Here is a 22,042-nt window from a genome sequence, read left to right as displayed (position 1 = left end):
GTGCACTGGGTTGCATCCTGGCGGCAGGGATCCACACACCTGGTGGTGCACCTGGTCACTTCCTCACAGTAGGGATCCACGCATCTTGTAGTGCACTGGGTTGCATCCTGGCAGCAGGGATCCACGCATCTTGTAGTGCACTGGGTTGCATCCTGACGGCAGGGATCCACACATGTGGTAGTGCACTGGGTAGCATCCTGGCGGCAGGGATCCACACACCTGGTGGTGCACTGGGTAGCATCCTGACAGCAGGGATCCACATACCTGGTGCTGCTGCTCTCGGTCACTTTGTAGCAGCAGGGATCCACACACCTGGTGCTGCTGCACCTGGTCACATCCTGACAGCAGGGATCCACGCGTGTGGTGATCCCAAGGCAGCAGGGATCCAAGGCAATCTGCCTCAAGTCACAGCTACCAAGCTTCAGATAGGTGGTGGTGCCCTGAGGAACCCTGGCATAGTAGCAGGGATCTGCACATGTGTTCAGGCATGAGATGCTGCGGACGGAGCTGCAGGGATCCACGCTCCTACTGACAGGCAAATTCCTCACCAGGACGACATGAGGTGGGAGGCAGGGCTGTCTGCGCTGGCAGTCGGTCTGGCAAAGCATGGTTGAAGGAGGAGGAAAGTCTGAAAGAAGGAGAGGAATACCCTGTGTGGAAAACAGAGGCACTCATCTTTCACAAGGCTTTTTTATGCAGTGAGGTACCCTATACTTTTTCCCTTGGAATACTGAGCAACGTGTTGGGAAAGCGCACTGAAATCACAGCAGGGCACTAGCTCCACATGGAAGCATCTCAGGTATGGCTGCAGCTGCTCACTGCACGTACATCTCAAACTGCTTCTCAAAACAGGAGTGAAAAATGGTGTTAAGCAAACTTTGCCAGATTCTATTGTATGGGCAGAAGGCACAACAGCCTCCACCTGCCCACAGAAGTCCTCAGCTCCTCTCATCCAGACTCCCTTCCAGGCATGGCTTACCCCGCAGCCTGCGAGGCTCCACTTCTTATCTTCCCTCCCACTTTTGTGCCTTTGAAGTCCTTGCCTTGCCTTTTGATCCCTCTCAAACCCAATAATTTCCTGGTTAATACAGGGCAGCAGTGTGCCTGGGAAAGGGGAAGGTTGGTCCACTCTCAGCTGCCCTGAGATACACCCCAATGGAGAAAACACAGCAATTGCAAAACACACAGCAAACAGAAGCTGGAAGAAGGTGAAATGGATATTTACCCTTAGCTTAGCTGCTTGATAAGTGCTGCATACAAATCTTACTAAGCAGAAGCACTTGTAACATCTAAGTCTTCTAACTTGCTTCTGCGGGTACCATCCAAAAATCCAATCTCCCCAGCCTTTACACTACATCCCAGTAAGCCGAGAGAGACTTACCCAATTCACCACCAGGAACAAGCAAACGAAACCAAAATGGCTTGGGAAACACTACAATATGAACCCTTTTATACGATTTCAATGTCCGTGTCTCCGGAAGTGAGACACCTCAGGGGTATGGAAATACAATTTTTTAATAATCCAGACCTGCTCCACCTCCAATCCTAAAATTACGTGCTTACATTATAATTTTTAATGAAACCTAGCCACTGAGGTGGTACATGCGACACGATGACAGCTGCCTGCAAGGCTGAATTCCTGATCCACGTATTATGTACGGGAGTTAGGGAACAAACCATTGGTGATACAGCCTGGAAACAATCCCCTTTGGGATTAAACTCATATTTGGATAAATATTACTTTGGTATGTGTTCTCGCACCTTCCATCGTGACACCCATACAGGCCAGGGCTACAGGTAGGATATCACTGTCCTGTGCAAGATTCCATGCTCTTGCTTCTACACAATTTTTCTTCTACCAGAAACTGGAGTCTCCCATGGGCCGCTTCGTGTGCTCCTCAACCAAAGGCAGCACTCCAGCCAGACTTGAACATGTTGCATTGTGGCAGTAAGGCAGCCAGGGAAGACTTCACGCTGTGCTAAGGCTTTTAATGTCACTTGGGTTCCTTGTAGGACACCTCCTGCCGAGCCCATCCCTCTGCAGTGACGCTGTAGGGTGATGACCCACCTCCTGCCTTTGGTGCCCTGACCACAATAGTGCCCATTTGGGGTTTGTTGTGCCCATATCTATGGTGCAGAGGCCAAGCCAAGACCAAGACGCACCCTTCATAAAGGATAGCACGCTGTGTGGCACTGCAGCAACGCAATGTGGCTGTTGTTCTGCCTGCCACAGTTGAAGTGGAGGAAATATGTTCTCCTTGGAAATCCCCTGGTTATAAACGAGAATGGAGAGCCAACGAGTGAAGTGCTTCCAAGAGATCAAAGACTGAGAATTTCTTCTGTGCTGGCTCTGAATTGGCCTTAAGTCACTTGTGACACAGGCATGGAACCAGTATTACTTGCAGGCAGAGACATGGCCATATATCATCTGGAGACAAAGGAGTGCTCTTGTGTCTGCGCTCTGCCCTCGCTTTAAGTGTGTGCTCACACTGCTGAGCATGGTGATGCCCCATGCAGTGACTTTCGGTTACTGAAATTGAAATCAAATCAGGATGCGTGACCACTTGGGTTGTCAGTGTTCTGCCGACCACAGTGGTTTGAACTGGCATAATTGAACTGACTTTGGTAAACCAATGGGCTGAATGGGGATGGTGGTGGTCAGTACTCCTGCCAACCTTCTGCTCTTCAGGTGTGCACCTACACAAGGGTAAAGGCAATGTCTAGGTGGTGGAACAGTACTTTGTCATTCAAGTTGGAGCTCCAGGAGAAGATGCAAAATATCACGAGACCGGTAATGATACAAGAGTTTCCATGAGCATGTCAGGAGCATACAGCCAGTAGCACAACATCCAAAAAGGACACGGGCAGGGACAGAAGCAGGTCAACCGTGGCTAAAAAGCAAAGAATCCCCCATATCCCACATCCCATCCAGCACTTAGTGGCCAGTGATGATGTGTTGGGCTGGAGGAAAAACCGAGCTGTGACCGGCCGGCTATTTGCCAGCGAGACAAGAATCCATTCATTTCCCAAATTCTTCCCTGACGTCAGCCCCGCTGGAAGGCCACGTGAATTCACAAGCCATCTTGGATCACTCGAGGTTATGCTGCAGCCACGGAAATAGCCGGTTTCCATTAAAAATAATTAGTCAAATAATCCATCAGAGGGCAGAGGCGGAGCAGGGCCGTGCTAGGAAGGGCTGCTTGTCTGTGTGCCTGGGGCACCTGTCTCCAGAGGCCAGGCTCCTGTGTGCACACAGCAGATCCCAGGCTGAGGCTGTTGGGTCTGCTCGCCATCTCCATGCGTTGATATCGAGCCAGGTGAGTATCCTTAGGCTTTACACAGCTAGGGTGTAAGGCTTCCCCTGAGACAGATGACTGCTGCTACCATCTGCATGATGAGGAATTGCTTGTTAGTTCTTCCATCTCGCTGGTGATAAGAGTAATCATTTTCTCCCTTTGCATTTTGCTGTAATTCCCACGGATGCTCTGTGAAATGCTTCCTGGTATTCCAGCACTGGATTTAGAGGCAGAAGCTACACAGCTGTTGTGGAAGGGCAAAGAGAGCACAGCATCGCACACGGCAGCAGCTGAGGTCCCAGGTAAGAGCCCTGAGCTCCATGCCAGCGACTCCTGGCTCCATCTTGTTGAGCCTCTTGCTGCCTTCAGCAATGAGAAAGGTGGGATGGAGAGGGCTGCATGAGTCGGGTGTTCTGCAAGGGTGTTACAGGGTGAGGAGAAAGCATCTGAAAAAGAGAGGGATAGAGAAAAGCACAAAGCTCTGCTACGAGTGTTAATTAAATCCATCCTTATCTGCACAAGGAAGGGCTGCTGAAGTTAAATTATTTGGCTGAACTCTGACTTTAAATATAGAACTTGGGTTTGGGTGTCCGTGCAGAAATACAGCATAACCAAGCTTCTTTTGGTAAGGAATGCCTGTAGACTTCGAAATAGCAAACATCTGATTTCCCCTCTACTGAGTTTTCCCTCATCCCCGAATTACAACACAGTCAGCACAAACCTTCCTAGGGGAGCCTAGCAGTAAGGAAAACAACTGTTTGGAAGCATTGGGTTGGTAGACATTGAGTTATTTCCTCCAGGAAGGAAGATGTCGGAGCCATGCGAGCAGTCCTGCCTGCCACCTCCTTCCTGTGTGGGGACTGCTGTGCCCACTGACCTCTGCACATCATGCAGTATCGCTGCACACCCTGATACCTGCTCTGAGCAGAATGCATGTCCCTGTCCCGAGCAGACTCTTGGGGTGGACCTGTGCCAAGCTGTGCCCTCCTGCCCTGATGTCTGTAGCCCTACCTGCCCGCCTCCCACTGTCCCTGCACCTGAGGACATCTGCGACCCCTGCACATCCCAATGTGTCACCACCTGTGTGTGCCCAGCAGGGGACCCCTGTGACCTGCAGCAATGCCAGGCAGAGACCGGCATCTTGCTACAGTCCTCCACCTCTCCAGCAGCCGCCTGTGCCCCTGAGAAAGTGGGGACGTGCGTGGAAACTTTCCCCCACCAGCATGCTGTGTCACCCTGCAGTCCTGAGACAGATGAGATCTGTGTGGAAACCATCCCTGCGCAGCACCCAGTCTCATCAATGAAGATTTGCACCCCTGAGGCAGCAGGGACGGGTGTGGAGACCTGTCCAAGCCAGCATGGGATCACACCGGTGGAGCTTTGCATCCTCAAGACAACTGGGACCTGCGTGGAAACACCTCCCCTACAGCACCCAGAACCACTCTGCACCATTGAGGTGCTCGAAGCCTGCACGGAGACCACCCCCACCATCTGCATAGAGGATCCCAGCTGCCCCCAGCCTGCCATCGCTTCCCATCCTGAGCAGTGCCCACTTCCATGCGTGGATCCCTGCACGGCTCAAACCTCGGTGTGCCCAGAGCCCTGCAGCTCTGCAGCCACCCAGGGCCCTGGCAGTGCTTCCAGCCCACGGGCACCGTTCCGCCTCAACACCCGCACTGCTGCCATCGTGGAGCGTTGCCTGGCCCGCTGTCAGAGCTGGCTACGTGGCACCAAGTGAAGAAAGGGCTCTTTGCAGCAGCTCCCCTGGTGAGTTCCTGCTCTCTCATCTGTATCAACAGGCGAGAAAACTGCCTGGCGTTAAATAAAAAATATTTTTCAATCATCGGTTAATTACGCTCCTTATTCTTTATTGCCTCATATGGGCTGCAATAATCATGGCAAAAGTGCAATGCATGTATTAATTGCGTTCGCCAAGCCCCGTTTCATCATCTTCAGCCTTTCTGCTTCCCACATATAAATAACTGCTTTCATAATCTGCCTTAAATTCAGTTAGGATTCTGCCTGTGGGTTTTCTATCATCTTTTTCTAATGGTCTCTTAGATTGAAATTGTTATGAGAATATTGAGGAAAATAGCTCAGAGGTGCGATTTTAGCAGCATCAGAAAGGTCTTTTAAGGAGATATAAAATGACAGAAGGCATCCAGGGTGAGGAAAGAGCAAAGGCTGAGCAAAAACTTGCAGTGAACAGCAGAAGAACAATAGTGCTGAGAAACTGAAGTTCCACACAATGCCACACAATGTCCGGTGAAGTCTGGGGTAAACTGGATGTATAATTAAAAGTTTTCTGCTCGTAACAGCATTCCCCAGAAGTGCAGTTTTCTCTCTAAATATCCACAGCAGTCTTGTGCCATGGGTGGGTAAAGGAGTCATAGGAATACCACGGGGAGAAGGATAAACCAATGCAGCCTGGGCACTGCTGCCTGGAAATGGCATGGAACCAGTGCAGGCATCTACACAGCTGCCAATGAAAGCCATTTTTATTGGATTATGGCTGGGTCTTTACTGTCTTCTGTTAGCAAGGGTTGTTCTGCTTCCGCGTGTGCATCCAATAAAGCATCCCTACACCTTAGTGTGCAAAAGAGTTTGCAAAGAGTTGAAGCGAGCCCTTATACTGGAGCAAGAATTAAAGCTTAGTGGGTGGAGGGAATAAATTCTCATCAGTTTGAATCTGTCATCCATTTGCTATTTTTTTTTTTTTTTTTTTTTTTTTTTTCCCCCTCTCGGTAAATAAATCAACAGATTTCATTCTGCCACTCCACCAGATTCTCGTGCCTGGAACTATATATACTGCCCATTGTGTTGCAATGTGACTCTTTTACAAGTTAGATTAGATCTGCAGTATTAGATTTAGAGAAAATATAAATCAAACATGAGTGGAGATAGCCTATAGTAACATAAAAATAACTGAGGCAGAGGATTACTGTTTATTGTAATCCCAACACGCTCTTGCAAAGTCAGACAGGTTCAGCCTATTGCTACAAGACCCTCTTTTGACACCCTGTTACTAAGCTGTCCTTCACAAACTGTTGTGCTCTCCCACATCGTCTCAAATAATAACTTCCTTACACATTTGCATCACCCTGGCTGTGCTTCTCCTCCCATCCCCATATCTGGCAATGCCAGCACAGCGCTCCATCCCAGCACGTCTGGTGCTCAGACACCCATTCATGGTGCTCAGGGTTTGTTGGCATCATTCTGGCTGCTTCTGAGCACTTAAAGACAACAAAGCAGAGCCTGAGCTTGAGCTGTTTCCTCCAGGAAGCTGCAGTTCCCTTCCCAAAGCTCCATGGGGTGCTCACCAAGACGTCCTCTGGCTCTTCAAAGGACACCATATCCCACAGTTATTGATGGTTTCTTGTGTTTTATATGACAATTTTAACTTAGTTTTTTGCTTTTTTAGTTTCAGTGGACGTTTCATGGAATCATAAAGGTTGGAAAAGACCACCAAAATCATCCAGCCCAACCATTTCTTCACTCAGACAAACTGGGGCACCACCTCCTTCCCCCAGCACCCCATTCCTTTGGCAGTTCTCATGTTCCCCTGCCATGCTCTCCTCTCATCTGTCATTATTCCTGCCTTGTGACAGCTCATCAACATCAGGGTGGAGTGTAATTGGTACAGCTGGAGGAGAAGCATGAGGTGTGATTGTGGCATTCCTAACATATCAGCTCGTCATCTGCCTCTTGCCTACAGAAAGGAAGGGAAAGACAAAATGCCACCTTCTGGAGAGCAGATATCCTTAATTGCCCAAACGAACCTCAAGCACTGCCTCAATGGGGGCAGTAAGTAGGAGCCAGGCTGGGACATGGCCTCCCTGTGCCCAGTGCTCACATCAGTGCATCCAGGACACTCTTCACGATATACACTTAACAAGAAGGCTTCAGATATTTCCAGGTTAGCTCTGAGTAAAAATCCTACTTTTTTCCCTCTTGTATTCAGGATCCAGTTCAGCATTCATCCAGTTCATATTCAGTGTCAGGCAGCTTTGGCCCATGGGCTATGGCTGGCTCCTTCTCCAGCACAGCACAGCTCTAAATTTAGGGAGAGAAGCTCCTGGAACATCCAGACCCAGCACCATCCCCATGCAAACACACACTGCTCTGTTCACAGCAGCCCACAGGCAGAACTGGTAGAGCCTGGTTTCTTCCTCCTCTCCAACATCCAACAGCCCCACCAAGGGAGAACAGGTCACTTCCTTCTGCTGCAGCAGCATTATTTGTGCTTCTTTTGTCATTAGATTTGTAGAAATTTAGCATTTGTTTTAACCGTATCACTGAGCAAAATTTGCTTGCAAGTAATAGGTTAGGATATAATAACTGGGGGCATCAAAACTGTGCTTCTTGGGAAAGACAGGCTGAAGGAAGATCAGAGCCCAATGTCAAAAGGAACGCTGGTAGTTTCCCCAGCTCGAGGCAGAGGAGAGCAGTGAGCCGGGGCTGTATTGCTACAGCACTGCCAGGACAAGAGGCAGCTCCTCACCCTGTGCTGCCACCACCCCAGCTCTGCTCCCAGCCCTCATGGGGTTCCACGAGGTCACATTTCCCAACACATCCCCATTGCCCCATCCCATCCCACAGCCACCTCCCAGCCCTTCCCCATCACTTCCTCTGTGCCTGCTCTGGGTGCTGCTGTGCTCTCTTCTGTTCCAGACAGCAGAAAGCAGGTTCATGCTCCAAAATCCATCACCCCACATTGTGGCTTCCTTCTAAAGCAGCTAGCAAAAAGAACCGACCTTTCCCTCTGAAGCACTGGGCAGCAAGGAAGCTAACGGGGAAAGGCACTGAAATTGTCCCCATCACCACCACTTGGAGCAGCTGAAGTGAGCGCAGATGATTCACTACCACCACAGCCACAGGAGGTGACTCAAATCCCCACCAAACCCTCAGCCCCGAACAGAGTGAGCCCAAAGGGAGTGCACAGCCCCATCCCAGCTGCTGGGCAGGGAGAGGGCAGCAAGCAGCTCTGGTTGGAGAGAGGAAGGGGGGGGTCTCCAAGCTCCTAACACACAGCAGGGAGAGGAAAGCAAAGAGCTCACAGCCTGCCTGGCCTCTGAGTGCTGCCACAAAGAGCAGCCTGGGGTATCGCATCCAGATGTGGAGTCCTCAGTGCAGGAGAGACATGGAGAGTCCAGAGAAGGGCCACAAAAATGATCCATGGAACGGAACACCTCTCCTGTAAGGACAGGCTGAGAGCGCTCTTTGGCCCAGAGAAGAGAAGGCTGCGAGGTGATCTGAGAGCAGCCTTTCAGGATCTAAAGGGCAGCTAACAGGAAAGAAGGCAACAGGCTCTTTAGCAGTGTCTGTGGCAACAGAACAAGGGCTTCAAGCTCAGGGAGGGTAGATTTAGGTTAGATAAAAGGAAAAACCTCCTACAGTGAGGGAGGTGAGGCACTGGAAGAGGTTGTGTAGTGATGTGGTTGATGCCTCTTCTCTGGAGACTTTCAAGGCAAGGCTGGATAAAGCTCTGGGCAATCTGATCTAGCTGTGGTGTCCCTGTTCACTGCAGGGGAGTTGGAATAGACGGCCTTCAAACCCTTCCAACTCTAAGGATTCCACGATTCTGCGATTTCTATGATTGAGCTTCTTTGTGCTCAGAAGCTTTCCAAGAAATTCTCATAGCGGGATGCATCACGGGGGAGAGGTGAGGAGCAGCAGAGCTGAAGCCCTGCGCGCCCCCAGCCGTTGTGTGCACCGCTGTGCACGCGCACAAATCTGTGCACGCGCACAAATCTGTGCACGCGCACAAATCTGTGCACGCGCACACCGCGCGCCCTCTGGCGGTGCGCGCTGCGCTGATTCCTGCTGGTGCCGACGTTGCAGAGAGAACACAGGCAGTGCTTCAGAAAACACAGGATAATCTCATCTCGCCTTCCTCCTGCTCTCTTAGCTTTATTTTTTTTATCTCTAATCACTAAATATTTGCTTAAAATGAGATACAGGCATTCCTACGCGTTCTCAGTGTAGCACCGTAGTGACGGCGCGCCGGGAGCTACGCACCATCGTATGCTTAAGCAGATCTAGGTCTGGGAGAAGAAAAGAAACTCAGAAGCTCCTTTGCCCCTACAGGAAACAATGTGCTCAAAACCGCCTTCTGTGCTTTGCATTCAAACAGCCGTCTCGATAAGCTGCGAGCAAACAGAGTGCAGACAAATCCTGCCTTCATGAGGAGGATTAAGGGGATGAGATAATCCGAAATACCTGTGCCCCTCTGTGGGTCCTGGGCTAGAAACGCAAAGGAAGAGTTTAATTAAGATTCTCCAGAATGATGGTTAACACGTGTATTAAAAGTGCCTCAAAACAAAGTATCCTGGAAAGCCTTGTTTCATCCGGGAGATTAATTCCTAATTTTCATTGTGGGATTATTCAAATGCAGGAAAGCCTTTTCGATATTAGAGGCGCTGCTCGTTGGTTTTGGGTGCATTACCACAGGGAGCCTGGGAATCCAATTATCTCTGAAGAAATATGTTAAATGTGCTCATTAATATGCTAAAAAAAAAAAAAAAAAAAAAAAAAAGTAGAAACATGTATTAGAGAAAAGCTGATGTATTACACTCCTTAATGTCACGATGAATTAGCAGTGAAGAAAGCAGCAACAGCAATAACTCGCTGAAATGCCCAGACAGCGCAGGAAAATAAAGCATTTTTACTCCAATTATCTTAATTCCTGATAATGGCATCGATGTACTGATAAAGTGCTTTGCATAATGGGCTCTGGGAGAGTTTGGGAATGGTGTTTTGTGTGTACAGTGAGGCAGAATGGGGCTCAGCACCAGGTGCCCTTGGAGATTAAGAGGGGAAAAGGCCGAGAAGGCTCTCATTGCAATGGCCACTGCCTCCCAGTGCTGCACAGGGCAAAGGCACCACAGCGTTGGCTCCATCCTCCAACCCCCAAAGCACACCCAGGCCATTGAGCCCCCTAAAACCCCCCATCTCCCCCAAACCTGCATTTCAATGCCTTGAACACTTGGTGCAACACTTCACCACCACCGTCGCCCCCCGTCCTCAGTGCTAACCCACCCCTCTGCCCTTCCCTGCTGAGCAGGAACAATTAAACTGAGTCATGCGGGAATAAACAGGAATTTCCTGCTGCAGTTCTGTTGAGAAACTCAACCTCTGGGACAGACCCCTCCCCACCCCATACACCCCCTGCCTCACATCTCAGCACCAGACCCACAGCAGCCCCCACTCTCCCATATGCAGCACTGCCCCTGCATCCCTTCCATCCCAACTCCCCTGGAGCTCGAGGGCTTTCTGAAGCTTCCTAAGGCTCTCCGTTTTCAACAAACAGAATATTGGGTGAGTTTGGTTCACCCCAAGTTTAGGTCTTACACGTGAAAATACAGCAGGAGACGTTTAAGCCTGGCCCACGTTGCAGACCCGTATCAATCAAAGCCGCTAAATTCTTTCCAGCCTCTTGTGCAACGCTCCACACTTGCATTTTCCACACCTTTCTTTTGTTTTGCTGCACGTCCGACATGAATCACGCTCCAAACGAGAGCACACCGGATCACCCCCATCCCAGCTGGGGATGAGCACACACTCTGGCATTCACAGAGGCTCCTTTGTGCCCAAGAGACAAAGACAGGCGGACTGGGTGGACGTGGAAAAAATTAGGAGGCCCGACTCTTTAAAGGAGGCAACGGAGCGCAAAGGCTCCCAGCAGCCTAAGCCTGAACACACAGTTGCCTACCAGAGAAGCAGGTTTGCCCGGTGCCCAGCACATTTCCTACCAGTGAGCTCAGAAGATGGAGCTCCTTTAGTAAATAGACCTCAATGATTTGGGATGGTTACGGTGAGTAAACTGCAGACCCGCTGCTCTGCCACACCTCATGCTGCACCTGGGCAGACCCTGCTCAGTGCTTTCTTGGATTGACTGCCCTGTGGCTGTTTCCAGGGCAAACTCCCACGATATTTGCTCTTCTCATAAGCACAGGTGGCATTACAGGAGAAGGAGTCACATTAAGGCAAAATCCTGCCCCACAACCAGTGCTGCAATGTTCCCCTCCTCCCCTCCAAGTCACACCCATCAGCACTGCAGTGCCTTGAGGGTCACAGGGGGCTGGGGAACTTCTAACAAGGGGAGCAGCCCTAAAGGCCTCTTAATATTTTCAGGTGGTTTCATTACTCAGATGCATTTCAGGTGGTTTCATCAGCACAGGGCTCTGCAGCACCTGTCCTTCGCTCGGTGGCCATTTGCTTCAAGCTCTGCTGAGAGCAGCGTTTTTGTTTCTTTAACTTCACCTACCTCCTGACCTCCCAACCTTTCTGCTTTGTAAAGCATGTGTGAAACCCTGAGCAGCATAAAACCTGATATTGTCTATGGCTATCTGCAGGAAAGTGCCCTGCATGGGGTCCTGGTGCCCAGAAATAGCAGCTGTGGGAACACCCCTTGTACTTCTGCCTCTCTGATACTCCCAGAAACTGTCCCCCCACCCCCCACTGCAGCTTAATGAGAAGCAAATGGGCCCCACCTGAAGAGGAGTCTTCATGGAATACAACAGACTGATAGATTAATGGAGAGGAATTAAAGCAGAATCCATGCTTCAAGTTTCCTCCATTCAGTTTGGGTCACCAAAGCTTCCTGTCCTGCAGCAGCCCCAGTTGTATGGGGGGCTCCTTGGCTCCCCCACTTATCCCTTCCCAGCACAACCATAGGAGTTTACTGCTGGTTCCTATTAACCTCTCCCCATGCCAGGCATTTTTCCTGAAAATGCCTTTTCTTGCACAAAACTGTGTGTTATTTTCTGTACCCAAAACCCAACACACATTACGAGCTGTGTGGATTTCCAATGTTATTACTTTTCAGTCTCTCTTAGTAGCCACGTCCAGCAGGACAAAGGGAACACTGGGGATGTCACCACCTCGAGGAGCTGGTGTCCCCTCCTCACACTGGGCCTCAGTTTCCCCATGCTGTACAGGGGTGACCGCAGCTCGTGCCACCCTCCTGTCCCCCTCCGCGTGCCACTTGGTGGCACTGTTGGAAAGGATTTCTTCGCCTGCTGCCTCCCTGCCAGCACCCAAAAGTGGAACTTTGGGGAAGGGGTCACTTGGATCTGGGCATGGCGTATCTTTATTTTTTTACCCTTTGTTCTGTTTCCTCTTCATTCCCATACGGGCACTCCCAGGCTGCCTCCTCCCGTGTCAGTCACTCGCATCGCTCACCAAACACGTTCACTAGAGAGACCTGGGTGTTGCTTGGGCATCACCTTCAGCTAAATCCCACAGCACTAAAAATAACCTTTTCTGCTTAATTCCTCTGAAATGCATCCGCAGGTGGGGTGAGCTTAGGAAGGATCATCTCTTCACTCCGGAGTAAAGCACCAGAGCAGAAGTTAATGAGCGAGAGACAAATGAAGACAGGGGGATGACAGTTTCCTTGGGCGAGGATGTGGCACCCTGCTGACGCTGTCTCTCTGCACGATGCTGCTGTATATAAGGCTGCTGGGAGCAGGTTGGCTGCACACCGTGCTCTTCTCACCCAGGTAAGCCCAGACAGACCCTGCAGGAAAGTGGGAGCTTAGGGCCCTGGGCATTCTCCTAAAGCTGAGCTCTCCTAGAGGGAAAAACACTCTGGTTTTATTGAGTCCTTCTGGCTCATCTTCCTGTCCAGCTGCGCTGTATGAGAGGGACTTACCTGAAAACCAAGCAAAAGACCCTTTTGGGGTTTTTTTTTGTATCTTTCTCACAGGCTGCCTCTATTCTGTCGGGAGATGGCCCAGCTCCAGGAGAACATCAATGGCATCATCACTACCTTCTATGCCTGTGCCAGCAGTGACGGCGACTGCAGCACGCTGAGCAGAGGGGAGCTGCGGCAGCTCATCGAGCAGGAGTTTGAGGATGTGATCATGGTGAGGATCAAGCAACACCGTGGGGCCATGGGGATGGGTTTATGTTGGAGTGATTGATTCCAGAGATGTCCTGCAAAGGGTTCATGGGCCTTGCTGATGTTGTTTTCTTGCAGGATGCCCGGGATCCCAGAACTGTTGAGAAGGTGTTGCTCTTCCTGGATGAAGACAGCAGTGGCAAGGTTGACTTTAATGAGTTCCTCAACCTGGTTTTCCGCGTGGCCAGAGCTTGCCACAGGCAACTCCAGCATTACCTGGACGCAGAAGATGATCAGGAGCTGACAGTGCAGGAGGAGGCAGATGGGGAGCACCACCACAAGCAGGTCCTGGAGGAGGGGGTGAGTGGACAGGTGCGGGAGGGTGAGACACCCCAAAAGGATCAGGACACCCAGCAGCACCAGGAGGGTAAGGAACCAAAGAAGCACCAAGGCACCCAACAGAATAAGGGAGATGGGACACCAAAGAACCAGGACACCCAAAAGGTTGAGAAGAGTGAGACACCAAAGGTTCAAGAAACTCGAAAGACCCAGGAGGTTGAGGCACCGAAGAACAACCAAGGCACCCAACAGAAGCAGAAGAACGAGACACCAAAGGAAATCCATCAGGATGACAGGGCCAAGGCACAAGAAGAGGGTCCAAAAAGAGGTGAAAATGTGGTCACTGAGACCTCAGAGAAGGACAGAAATACCCCAAAAGCCGAAAAAACACCAAAACATGACCCCACACCCCACCAGGACAAAATGACCGAGACACCAAAGCTAGGACAGAGCCATCACCAGAGGCAAGAGCTGGATCCAGCAGAGCACAGCCACACTTCTCCCACCAAGACATCAGAAAGAACCACGGACAAGACCAAGGACCATGCAGCCCATCGGCAGGACCCCAGCCCCAAAAGGACCCAAGAGCTGCCACCTCCAGTGAGCGGCACAAGCCCCCACCCAGATCCCCAGGCCTCCTCAGGGATCCAGCATAACCCAGCTCACCTTCCTGACCCTGCAGTGACAGTGCGAGAAGGCAGTGGAGTTGAGGTTGAACGTGTCCCAGGACAACAGCAACATGGGGCTCATGGCAAAGGAAAACATGCGGCAGAGCAAGAGCACCTGCAGCCTCAGTGGCCTCCAAAGAAGTAAGAGCTGCAGTGAGCCCAGTGCAATTGTGGCTATTAGTGCCAGCAAGGTGGGATATTTTGTCCAGTGCCATTTGTTATATCTTGTCCAATCTTTTCTTAACCCTGGGCTTGCACCCCCAGCTTGTACTGAACTATTCCTGGCTTGAGACCTTCTCTCTTATCCTGTATTAAGCTACCTCTGCCTATCTAAGCAAAGCAATAAAACTGATTGCAAAACAGCACAGTGTCCTGGTGTATTGCTGCACCATTCTGAGCTAGCACAAAGGACCTCAGTGTCCATCCCATGTGTGACACAGAGCCACATGGCCCTGCGGTGCTGTGTCCTGGGGGCATGCAGCCCAAGATGAATCGATGTGTCCCTGCAGGCAGGGATGTGACATCCAATGTCTTCAGTGAGGGTGGGTGTTGGGATTGATGCGATGGTATGATGGCCTCTGAGCAGCTACCTGGCAGCATGCATCTGTTCCAGTCACTGTGCGTGTCTGCTGTAAAAAGAATCAAGAGCTCTGAATGCTCAGTGGGAGGGATTTATCTTATTTATCTTCACTTATTAAAAAAATAAATAAAGGGGGAGATGCGGAACACAGTATGAAAATGGAAATCCCTATTAGCTACTGAATGCTCCGAGAGGAGCTGAGGGATATTAACCCTCATTATTCACATACACACGGTCCCAGTAACACCTGGGAGGCTGAGTGCAAAAAGCTGACACGCAATCCATGCACACGTGGACCTGGCCTCAGCCTCGGGAATTTCGGGTACCAGCTCCGGATGTGCACGTAGGGATGTGGGTGATTGTGGGTGCAAGCAGCCCACTGAAGTCAGAGGGGTTATTATGGGTTTGGATGTGCCGGACCACCAGGATTCCGCATCCCGCAGGGAGGTGATGCTCAGCCTGTTTTTCCCCATATTATCTTTTGCCGGCGACCTATCAGCCAAATCAGTGGATGATAAATGCACCCGCACCTCCTGCTCTGTGGCCGGTGACAAGCAGAACACAGAGACCTCACCGGGAAACAGAACGTCAGTGCTCCGGGACACACCGGAATTTCACAATTTGCTGCGTGCTGAATCAGAACCAAAAAAAAAAAAGCAGCATTTGAAGATGATCTCTAAGAAGGCACTTTTTGAACATGATTTGGTCTAGAAGCACTGATGTCACAGTTAAATGCGCCGGACACAAAATGCACCACTCTGCTCTTGTGATGATAAAACACGTTGGAGAAAGCAGACCCTGACCCACCTTAATGGCAGCTGCGAGTGTTGTCAAAATGAAATGGGACAGACAAGATTTAAGTTCCATCACAAATCCATCAAAACTCCCATTCCATCTGAGATATTCCTCAGAACATTTTCATTTCCAGAAAATGGCATTTTTCTTGCAAAACAGCTCTTAGTTGAGGATTGTTGAAGAGCCCTTTGCTACTTACTGGCCCCGCTTCAATTCTCCCATCACCAGACTCCTCAGTCCATCAACTACAGCCTTTTGCAGCACCAGTAAAAAAACGACCCACCATTTCTGTTAATGGTGTGATAATTATACACTATTCCGAGTTATTCTACTTTTGGAGTGTTGTATTTTAAGTTGGGGCGAGGTTTTTTTTTGGTTCATTTTAAGAACATTACAGCAGAGTAAAAATTACCCTGCAGACACAAGGACCTGTTTAAGACATCTGCAAGGCTGGGAGGTGATAGACGTCTCTTATGTGCCCCATGAGGAGCCCAGTTCTTCTGGGATTAAATCATAGAATCAATGGATGATCCTATTAAACAAAGGGCAATCCCAATGATCACTGGACGGTCCTACTAAATAATGGGCAATCCCAATGATCATTGGATGACCTCACTGATTGACAGATGATCCAAACACCAATGGATGATCCCACTGACGGATGACCAATGGGTGATCTCAACAACCAAATGAGGCTTGGCCACCCTATACAAACACAGACAGCGATTCACACAGAACTGGATGGAGAGAGGAGAATGGAGCCCACCCTGCTGGATAACAGCACTGAAAAATTGACCCAAACCCCCCTTTGAGAGCCCCTTCTCAAGCCTTTGGAGAACAAAGTTTGGTGCTGCTTCCATGGACCTCTGCCTCTACTAAAACCTGAAATCTGCCCGGTGCCTCCCGATGTCCCCAACCCCTGCGGGGATTGCAGACTGTTATAGGACACTGTGTGTACAAGCTCCTGCCACACTGTAATGCTCTAATTTTAATAATAACTGCAATCTACCATAAAATTACAGTTTCCCAAGGGTATCATTATCCCACAGGTGGGGTATAATTTACACCAGTATAATTTAATCCTGAAAAAAAGCTCAAAAATGAAGCACGGTTAGTAACAATCCTCTGTGAGCACTTGTATGAGTATCCCCAAGGTGTTACCAGCACTAATTAATTAGGCTCCTACACCCAGTATGTTCTTACCATCAGATGGGACAGATGAGCAGCTCAGTCAAGGCTGTGTGGCAAGTTCCTGCTCCGGAGCTGCCCGCAATGTCTCCGTCATGTCATGCAGCTTAGCTCCAACACAGAGCCCAGGTGGCATAGCCAAAGCTTTCCTTGTATGCTCCCTGCATGGGGAGAGTTTGGGAGCAATAAAGGAATCCATTGGTCTGTAATACATTTACACTTGCATTAAAGGAAAAAAAAAAGGGGGGGAATTAGAGAGGCAATTACAGCAAAAGTTGCCTAGAGCGACCAGATTCAACATGAATGGAGCTCCCAGCCGAGACGTTTCCACTTTTAGTTTTAATTAAAGATCAAGAGAAGTTGGAATGAAATCTGCTCACGGAAAAGAGTTAACATGAAAACATGTTGTATCATCATTTTTCTCAATGAAAAGTTGTTGAATGTTGAATAGGCGTTTTCTGGTTAAAAAGTCCGTTTTGCAGATTTTACTGTTCACAATTTTTTGTTGGTTTGGGCTTTTTTTTTTCTTTTTTTTTCTTTTTCCAACCAAAATCCGGATAATACAACGAAAGGCTCCTCAGTAAGAAGTTATCAAGGAGAAAAAAATATATATGTATTTCAGCACATGCTACAAGATCACTACAACAGCAAAGATCTCCTGCAGGATTTGGAGATCTCTCTGCTGCCCACCTACATTTCACTTCTGTAGTTCTTGGGGCTTCTTCCATCCTTCCTGCATGAGTAAAACCCAAAGCCAAACTGCTAGACCCCAGCCCCAAGGATCTGCAGAACGGTGGGCAGGTCCCCAAATCTGCTTACAACACCCTCCCAGGTTCACTCTGGTGCTATTTTTATGTGCATGTATTATGCATACATAAATGCATACCTATGAAGATACATGTTCATAAAAAAATACATCCTCCCATTAATGTATATATATACTTTATAGGCAGTCTAGATTTTTTTTTTTTAAATCTGAAATACAATCAGCCCGTAAAATAACTTTACAGTCCGGATTAGGCGGAACCAGCAGATGCCTGAATTGCCACATGGCAACTGCTATTTCTGGGTTAAAATGATAGGTAATGGGATGATAAGTTAAATAACCCGTTTGAGGACATGAAGGTGCAGCTGGGTTTGGCCAAAGATGAATCAGGACAATGTCCACAAAGGGTGGCTCCTTTCTGCTCCTCCACCAAGGACCCTATAAAAGCGCTCGGGTCCTCCGATCACTCCGCACGGCTTCACAGGAATCCCATTCGGTCCCGTTGGTGACTTGGGTAAGTCGTTCCTTCTGAAAAGCATGCTTTGCTGGCTGAAAATGAATGATTTCTGTAGGATCTGCCTTGGGTGGCAATGACGTTTCTGCTGCAGTATTTTCCGGGCGTCTTTCGGGTTTGTCTTCAATGAAATGTTATTTTTCACCACTTGGACAGCTGCGTGCTCTTTGTTGTGTGTTGTGTGGAAAGGCAGTTTTCCTCTAAACAAAAAGGAGAGACGGAGCCAGGTCTGGCGCCTCGCTTTGGTCTGCACTCATCTCCCACCCAGGGTGAAAAGATTGAAGAAGTGTTCGGTTTTCCATAAAAATAGCAAGACAGAGGTTTTGCATGCAGAGGTGCGTGCATGTGTTCATGCATGTGTGCACACTGCAAGCAGGCAGGGAGCAGCTTCCCCAGCTGCAAGCCGAGATCCTGGCACCAATGCAGCCGATAACAGGCTTGGGGATCCTGCAAGGAGCATGGAGGTGGCATTTGAGGTTTCCAGACACAAAGCTCAAGCAGGAGCACTGCTTTCTGCCCAGGAGATTGTCATTAAATTCAAAAAATATTTCTGACCTGGGTGATCTGACTGTTCTCTTTGGCCAAAATCTGTTGGACAACAAGCTGGTGCTGTAACATGAGATTCATCTCTTGATTTGCATTGCTGCCGGTCACAGGGCTTCTTTAACCCTCTAAACAAGCGAATGCTTGTGAATGCTCTATCCACCTCTGCTCAAGCTGGGTCTTCTCTCAGAATGTGCCAGCACTGCCTTAGACATCCTCTGACCTCTCCAGAGGAGCTGGTGTATCCCAGTGCCAAGCAGAAAGAGCTGCGTTGGTTCTAGAAACTGAAGGAGCTGGTAGAGACCACAGGGACAGGTTCTTGGGGTATCTCTTGAGTCACCATCCCCAATCCCCTCCCTGCAACCCAAAAATGCTGGCATCATGCCATCCCATACCAAACGTCATTCCAATACGTCAGCAGACAAGTTGGAGGACACTCCCCATCCCACCAAAACCCCTAAGCATTTGGATATCTTCCCAGTGCCCTGGTAAAGAACAGCTTGCCATGGTAGGGGAGCGGACACAAAGCTCAGAGCACCCAGACTCTCATTAATGTGCACAGCTTGACCCCAGCAATCCTCCATGCTCAGCCAAAAAATCTCCCATCCTTAGGTCTGCTACTTTTCTTGCAGGCTTGCTTGAATCTGCAGAAAGATGTCTCACTTCTTAGACAGCGTTTCCACCATCATTACTGTCTTTCACCAACATGCAAAGGAAGATGGAGACCAATCCAAACTCAACCGAAGGAAGATGAAGGAGTTCATCCAGAAGGAATTTGCAGATGCCATAGTGGTGAGTGCTGCAGTGATAGGCAAAGGTTGAGGACAAAATTGAAGTGTGGGGACCAGAAAACTTTCTGGAGAGGGAGTGATTCTTGTGACCAGAGGGAAATGGGATACAGAGGCTTTTGCCAATGGCGCACAGCAGATGTGCGGTTTTGTACTGTCTGCAAAAGTTCTTTCTATAGATTTTGCTGTGAACAAATGGGAAAAATTGGAGAAAGAATGGTGAGTTAGTTTAGTTTCAAAGATAGGAAAGAAATGCATTTGGAGGAGGGATATGGCATCACCAAATGTTTAGCTGTTGCCAGGGAACCACCACCAGGAAAATGGAGAACACAGCCATGGAGGGGATGCGGAGAGAACCTAAGAGAGATGCAAGTAGAAGAGATTGTCATGATCGCTGGGTTTGCATTTCCTGACAAGGAGCAGCAAGGCTTTTTGTTTCTCTTTGTGTGTTTTTTCTACAGAACCCACATGACCCTCAGACAATTGACAAGATTCTGCAGTTTCTGGAGTGGGATGGGGATGGAGAAATCGATTTTAATGAGTTCCTGCTTTTAGTATTCAGAGTGGCTAAGGCCTGCTACTGGTACCAGCAGAAGGGACGATGCCTTCTGCAAAGAACAAAGCTGGTAACCAGCAGCAAGACAGTCCAAGAGCCTGAAATTAGGAACAGAGGGAGCCGTCAGCAGTTCCAGGAAGAGGAATCACGAACACTTGAACGCAATCGCCATCCCCCCTGCATACCTGAGCCACAACGAGACACCAGGGCCCAGGATCTTGAGACACAAGAGGAGACGGGAAGTCATCGCCAGCAACGTAACACACAAAGTAGAGCTGATGCAAGACAAAGCACCAGGCCAAGGGAAATGACCCCTCAGGAATATGAAGAACAAAACCAAGAGCCATGCGACCAACGAAGCAGCCGAAGACATCAGTCACCCGAGCTGGACAGACTGGGAGATTTACAAAACCACAAGCGTGGCAGCTTGAAGACAGAGCAGAGAGATGAAAGACAAAATCAAGAGAAGCCTCAACGAGAGCAACTAGCAGACGTGAGGAGCTGCAGCCATTCCTGTGAACCACAGTTGCTGCCAGACCGGCGGAGTGGCCATCAGCCACGTGAATCAACATTGCCAGTGTATGATCAAAGAAACCATCGACCACAAGATCAAGAGGCAGTGGCACATGGGAGAAGCAGCCGTCGGCCACATGAGCCAGAAGAAGCAGATAGAGGAACGTGCAATCAAATGCAAAAGCCTGAATTACTCAAAGAAGACAGAAGCCGCAACCACCTACGTGAGCTGGAACAAAAAGAACTTGAAAGAAGCAGCCGCCAGCCGTGCAAGTCTGAATACATGGATTCAGAAAGGCTGCATCAGTCATACCTCCAGGAACCGCTAGTAATAGACCGCAGATACAATAACACAAGGGAGCTAGAAGAAGACAACTATGAACAAGGGAAAACACAGAAGGGCAGGAGATCACATGAATCCACAATGTATGAAAGGACAAGAAAAGACATTGTGGCTGAAGCTGAAGCTGATGTGGAGATTCAACATGTGATACGAAACAGGGAGAGAGAAGTAAGGAGACCACGTGAATCAGTGAGGAGGACGGAGCGGACACGGGAGGATATTGTGGCTGAAGCTGAAGCTGATGTGGAGATCCGCCGTGTGACCCAAGAAAGGGACAGAGAACAGGCCAGGAGACCCCGAGAAACAGGGAGGTACGTGAAGACATGGGAGGACATTGTGGCTGAAGCTGAAGCAGACGTGGAGATCCGCCGTGTGACCCAGGAACGCAAGAGAGAAGACGAAGTCAGGAGACCCCGTGAATCAGTGAGGAGGACGGAGCGTATACTGGAGGATATTGTAGCTGAAGCTGAAGCTGATGTGGAGATCCGCCGTGTGAGCCAAGAAAGGGACAGAGAACAGGCCAGGAGACCCCGTGAAACAGGGAGGTATGTGAAGACACGGGAGGACATTATAGCTGAAGCCGAAGCAGACGTGGAGATTCACCGTGTTTCCCGGGAACGGGAGAGACAAGAGGAAGCCAGGAGAACCTGTGATTCCATAAGGAATGAACGGATAAGGGAGGACATTGTAGCTGAAGCTGAAGCTGATGTGGAGATCCGACGTGTGACCCAGGAACGCAAGAGGGAAGACGAAGCCAGGAGACCCCGTGAATCAGTGAGGAGGACTGAGCGTATACTGGAGGATATTGTAGCTGAAGATGAAGCTGATGTGGAGATCCGACGTGTGAGCCAAGAAAGGGACAGAGAACAGGCCAGGAGGCCCCGTGAAATAGGGAGGTATGTGAAGACACGGGAGGACATTATAGCTGAAGCTGAAGCCGATGTGGAGATCCGACGTGTGACCCAAGAAAAGCGAAGGGAAGAGGACGGGAGACCCCATGAATCCGTGAGGTACGTGAAGACACGGGAGGACATTGTGGCTGAAGCTGAAGCTGATGTGGAGATCCGCCGTGTGACCCAAGAAAGGGACAGAGAACAGGCCAGGAGACCCCGCGAAACAGGGAGGTACGTGAAGACACGGGAGGACATTGTAGCTGAAGCCGAAGCTGATGTGGAGATCTGTCGTGTTTCCCGAGAACGGGAGAGACAAGAGGACGCCAGGAGACCCCGTGAATCCATAAGGAACGAATGTATAAGGGAGGACATTGTAGCTGAAGCTGAAGCTGATGTGGAGATCCGCCGTGTGACCC

The 22,042-nt window shown here is 49.6% G+C and overlaps 4 protein-coding genes across 4 annotated transcripts in view; 3 read left to right on the top strand and 1 right to left on the bottom strand.

Moving 5' to 3' along the window:
• LOC122170262 (keratin-associated protein 10-6-like) overlaps positions 1 to 608 on the bottom strand; it is a 1,626-nt gene extending 1,018 nt beyond the window's left edge. The window contains exon 1 of the mRNA XM_042836966.1: positions 1 to 608. This exon is cut by the window's left edge and continues 1,018 nt beyond it. Within this exon, the coding sequence (XP_042692900.1) occupies positions 1 to 608 (608 nt within the window).
• A 3,496-nt stretch (positions 609 to 4,104) lies between these two features.
• LOC122170235 (keratin-associated protein 16-1-like) lies at positions 4,105 to 5,034 on the top strand. The gene has a single exon (XM_042836930.1). The coding sequence runs from the start codon at positions 4,105 to 4,107 to the stop codon at positions 5,032 to 5,034; it is 930 nt and encodes a 309-aa protein (XP_042692864.1).
• Positions 5,035 to 13,027: 7,993 nt separating this feature from the next.
• LOC122170264 (cornulin-like) lies at positions 13,028 to 14,292 on the top strand. The gene is made up of 2 exons (XM_042836974.1): positions 13,028 to 13,165; positions 13,279 to 14,292. Exons 1-2 carry the CDS (start codon positions 13,028 to 13,030, stop codon positions 14,290 to 14,292), a joined length of 1,152 nt encoding a protein of 383 aa, XP_042692908.1.
• A 4,895-nt stretch (positions 14,293 to 19,187) lies between these two features.
• Positions 19,188 to 22,042, top strand: part of LOC122170234 (trichohyalin-like) — a 4,477-nt gene continuing 1,622 nt past the window's right edge. The window contains exons 1-2 of the mRNA XM_042836929.1: positions 19,188 to 19,325; positions 19,783 to 21,982. Of these exons, the coding sequence (XP_042692863.1) occupies positions 19,188 to 19,325; positions 19,783 to 21,982 (2,338 nt within the window). The remainder of the gene's footprint in view (positions 19,326 to 19,782; positions 21,983 to 22,042) is intronic.

The sequence above is a fragment of the Centrocercus urophasianus genome, unplaced genomic scaffold, assembly GCF_019232065.1.
Source record: "Centrocercus urophasianus isolate 14NV4802_14NV808 unplaced genomic scaffold, USGS_Curo_1.0 seq_65, whole genome shotgun sequence".
In the NCBI taxonomy this organism is placed as follows: Eukaryota; Metazoa; Chordata; class Aves; order Galliformes; family Phasianidae; genus Centrocercus; species Centrocercus urophasianus.
This window is presented reverse-complemented; position numbering and strand designations above follow the sequence as displayed.

Bases quoted from the DNA above. Each gene is read 5' to 3' on its own strand.
- LOC122170264 (XM_042836974.1), top strand. From the start codon at position 13,028: ATGGCCCAGCTCCAGGAGAACATCAATGGCATCATCACTACCTTCTAT. The intron at 13,166-13,278 runs GTGAGGATCAAG...GTTTTCTTGCAG, and splicing joins AGTTTGAGGATGTGATCATG to GATGCCCGGGATCCCAGAAC.
- LOC122170235 (XM_042836930.1), top strand. From the start codon at position 4,105: ATGTCGGAGCCATGCGAGCAGTCCTGCCTGCCACCTCCTTCCTGTGTG.